This window comes from Vicia villosa, linkage group LG3 (assembly GCF_029867415.1).
Source record: "Vicia villosa cultivar HV-30 ecotype Madison, WI linkage group LG3, Vvil1.0, whole genome shotgun sequence".
Taxonomy (NCBI): Eukaryota; Viridiplantae; Streptophyta; class Magnoliopsida; order Fabales; family Fabaceae; genus Vicia; species Vicia villosa.
In genome coordinates, this window is record NC_081182.1 from 54,989,477 (window position 1) to 54,993,868 (window position 4,392).

General features: G+C 37.3%; 1 protein-coding gene across 1 annotated transcript; it reads left to right on the forward strand.

Moving 5' to 3' along the window:
* Positions 1-522: 522 nt before the first annotated feature.
* Positions 523-4,150, forward strand: LOC131658083 (uncharacterized). Its single transcript, XM_058927418.1, has 5 exons — positions 523-919; positions 1,477-2,211; positions 2,314-2,532; positions 2,824-3,489; positions 3,561-4,150. The coding sequence occupies exons 1-5, from the start codon at positions 523-525 to the stop codon at positions 4,148-4,150; spliced, it is 2,607 nt and encodes an 868-aa protein (XP_058783401.1).
* Positions 4,151-4,392: the final 242 nt, after the last annotated feature.

Sequence of the window (4,392 nt, forward strand, 5' to 3'; positions counted from 1 at the left end):
AGGGACAACAAAGGCATCGAGCGACCAGTTGTCAATAAGCTCAAGATGATGTTAGATGAGCACAATGTTCATGCCAAAGCTTTTAGAATGGCAAGGGATGTTTTAAGGACAAATTCTTTCACAGATTTAAAACTCAAGCTAATTTCTGATATATCCGAAGATGGCCGTGTTTACAACAAACCTACTGTCTCAGAAGTGGCTGCACTCATTGTGGGAGACATTGATTCTGCTGATAAAAGGGACATCTTAATTCAGCGCCGCAATGGTGGTTTGCAACGAATAGATGAGTTTCACCCAGCATATTTGGCTTATCAGTATCCTCTTATATTTCCTTATGGGAAAGATGGTTACAGGAAAAATATAATGCACAGATATCGCCATGAAACTGAGGTCACTAGGAGAAACCATCAAAGCATTAAGGATTGGTTTTCTTACCGGTTACAACAACGTCGCAAATAGGCAAAAACACTACTTTACTCAAGACGCCTATTTCAACAATTCTTAGTCGACGACTATGCTATGATGGAATTCGAACGACTGAATTGGTTGAGAGATAATCAATCGAAATTAAGAGTGGGCAAATATAATAATTTGACCGCTCAAACTGATGGCGATACAAGAAATGAACACCAAAAGCGAGGAAAACGAGTTGTTCTGCCATCAACATTTGTTGGTAGCAAGAGATATATGGATCAACTATATTTTGACGGTATGGCCATTTCAAGTCGATTGGGATTCCCTGATTTATTTGTTACTTTTACCTGCAACCCAAATTGGCCTGAAATTAAAAGAGCATTGTCAGGCACAGGTCTACAACCCCATGATAGGCCAGATATCATTTCAAAAGTTTTCAAAATAAAGTTTGATACCCTCATGGATGATATTACAAAACACCATGTTGTTGGAAAAGTGATTGCATGTAAGTTGTTTCATTTAAGTATACTACTTTTCAATCATGTGTCTGTGTAGTACCAAAATATTACATCAAACTAACTTTCAATTTAATAGATATGTACACCATTGAATTCCAAAAGCGGGGATTGCCACATGCTCACATCTTGATATTCCTACACCCTCAGAGCAAATAACCAACACCATCTGACATAGACAAGATCATTTCTGCTGAAATTCCCGACCCGACTGTTCATCCCAATTTATACAAATTGGTTAAGGCACATATGATGCATGGTCCCTGTGGCCTTGCGCGCGTGACCTCACAATGTATGAAGAATGGACGATGTTCTAAATACTATCCCAAAAAGTTTATTGAACACACTATTGTTGATGCAGAGGGATATCCACTGTATAGGAGAAGATCAAAAACCTTCACTATTGAAAAAAATGGTATCACCTTGGACAACAGACATGTGGTTCCATATAACACCAGTTTTCTTATGAAATACCAGGCACATATAAACATGGAATGGTGTAATCAGAGTACTTCCATAAAATATCTTTTCAAATATATCAATAAAGGCTATGACAGAATAACAGCAGCAGTTTCAACAAATAGCAATCAACCTGTTGATGAAATCCAACAATATCTCGACTGCAGGTATGTCTCTCCCAGTGAAGCATGCTGGCGCATTTACTCTTACAATATTCATGGCAGAAAACCAGTTGTGGAACGTATGTTCTATCATTTGGTTGGGGAGAAACCTATATACTATACAGATTATGCACGCATGGAAAATGTGCTGGAAAATGCAAGTGTGACTGAATCAATGTTTACTGCATGGCTGGTGGCAAATGCTAAATATGAAGAGGCACAAACATTAACTTATGGTCAATTTGTCTCAAAGTTTGTTTATCACAAAAAACAGAGAGAATGGAAACCGCGGAAAAAAGGCTTCACCATTGGACGTCTCATATGGGTTCCGCCAATAACCGGTGAACTGTTTTACCTGCGCATGATGTTGACGGTGGCAAAAGGACCAACAACTTATGAGGAAATCAGGACCGTGGATAACATTCAGTATGATACATTCAGAGATGCATGCTTTGCAATGGGATTTCTTGAAGACGACAAAGAATACATAGCTGCTATAAAGGAGGCAAGTCATTGGGGGACGGGTCATTTTCTTCGAAAACTGTTTGTTATCATGCTTTTGTCTGGTGCTGTTAATCGCCCTGCACATGTTTGGGAACAAACTTGGCTCCTATTATCTGATGGTGTCTTACATACACAAAGAGCATTGGCTGCAAATCCAGGTTTGTTAGACATAATAAAATAGCAAACAAAACAATTTCTTAATAACAACCTACAGATGACTTACCAACAGTATTATAACTCAATTTCTTATATCAATGCAGAATTGGTCCTCACACAAGAAGAGTTACAAAATTTGACTTTAATAGAAATTGAGAAACTGCTTCAAGCAAATAGAAGGACACTAAAGGATTTTAGTCCTATTCCATATCCGGATGCTTATGTTCTTGAACAGTTGGGAAACAGGCTCATATATGATGAGCGTAATTATGATACAGCGTCAATGAACTTAGAATTTGAAAATATGTTTGCTGCTCTTACAGGTAACTATTGCGTCAATTAAATTCATTTTATTTTACACTTTGAAATTCTATGAATCAATTATTTTAACACCATTCTACCCTCAATATTATGTTCCTAAGATGAGCAAAGAGGTATTTATGAAAAAATCATCCACGCTGTGGAGTCTCAGAAACCTGCCGTTTTCTTCCTTCATGGTTATGGTGGTACCTGAAAAACATATATGTGGAGAACACTCGCAGCCGCTTTAAGATCAAAACACGATATATGTTTAACTGTTGCAACTAGCGGTATAGCATCATTGTTACTTCCAGGAGGTAGAACTGCACATTCAAAGTTCAGGATACCGGTACCAACTATGGACAATTCTACTTGCAAGGTTGAATTCAAGGATGATGTTGCAGACATGTTACGACAGACAAAGCTTATAATATGGGATGAGGCACCAATGGCGCATAAGTATGCAATAGAATTGCTTGACAGAACTTTGAAAGATGTTATGAGTGCAGACAAAAATTCAACTGATGTATTCGGTGGAAAGGTTGTTGTTTTCGGGGGAGATTTCAGACAGATTTTACCTGTCGTCCCCAGAGGCAGTCGTTCCGATATTGTACACTGTGCCATAAATGCATCTTACATATGGCATTCAGTTGAGGTATTAACATTGACAAGAAACATGCGGCTACGAACAGGATCAACACAGACTGACAAAAATGAGATAGCACAGTTTTCAGATTGGCTTTTAAGAATAGGAGAGGGCCGAATATCGGAGCCTAATGACGGCACCGCCGAAATCAACATACCACCTGATATTATGATAACAGAATTCGATGATCCAATTGTGGCCATTGTCAATACCACATACCCTGATTTCATAAATAATTTCCAATGTGTTGATTACCTTAAAAGTCGAGCGATACTTGCCTCTACACTGGAGATTGTTAATCAGATCAATGACCATATACTTAACTTGATGCCAGGTTAAGCAACAAAAATATATAATTTAATGGATTATATTAATCTATTTTATGCTTTTACTAATTCTGTTCAGTCAACAATGCAGGAGAGATTCGTGACTACTACAGCGCAAATTCAGTTGACAAGTCTGAGATTCATGACCCAGCAGTAGTTGATATCCTCACGCCAGAATTTCTAAGTTCCCTCCGAACATCAGGTTTGCCAAACCATCACTTAAAACTAAAGGTTGGGACACCTATAATGCTCATGAGAAATATAGATCAATCTGAAGGTTTGTGTAACGGCACAAGGCTGTGTATAACAAAGATGGCAGCCCATGTACTCGAGGCTTCAATAATGGGTGGTAAAGGTTTGGGAAATTTGGTTTACATACCTCGAATGGACATGTCACCATCCCAATCACCATGGCCATTCAAACTGAATAGGAGACAGTTCCCTATTATAGTTTCCTATTCTATGACAATCAACAAATCACAGGGACAGTCATTGGATAATGTTGGTTTGTACTTACCAAAAGATGTATTCACACATGGCCAGATTTATGTCGCATTGTCAAGAGTAACAACAAAAAAGGGAATCAAAATACTGATACATGATGAAGAAAAGAAATTCAGGGGGAAAACTACAAATGTTATGTATAAAGAAGTTTTTAACAATGTCTAAGTTTTAAAAATTAATCACAGTAAATCTGTAACAGCGGTAATATATATTACTAACGGCATATTAGTATTGCAAGTAACAGCAGTAATATATATTACTAACAGCATATTAGCAATGCAAGTAACAGAAATAATATATTTATAGCATAACATCTAAATACCAAAATCTTATATATTAATATAAAGGTGGACCTAAGTCCACCAGAGAATTACAAAATGTTAAAGAAATAGATACTTATAACAAAC

Bases quoted from the DNA above. Each gene is read 5' to 3' on its own strand.
- LOC131658083 (XM_058927418.1), top strand. From the start codon at position 523: ATGGAATTCGAACGACTGAATTGGTTGAGAGATAATCAATCGAAATTA. The intron at 920-1,476 runs GTAAGTTGTTTC...ATATCAATAAAG, and splicing joins TGTTGGAAAAGTGATTGCAT to GCTATGACAGAATAACAGCA. The intron at 3,490-3,560 runs GTTAAGCAACAA...AATTCTGTTCAG, and splicing joins TATACTTAACTTGATGCCAG to TCAACAATGCAGGAGAGATT.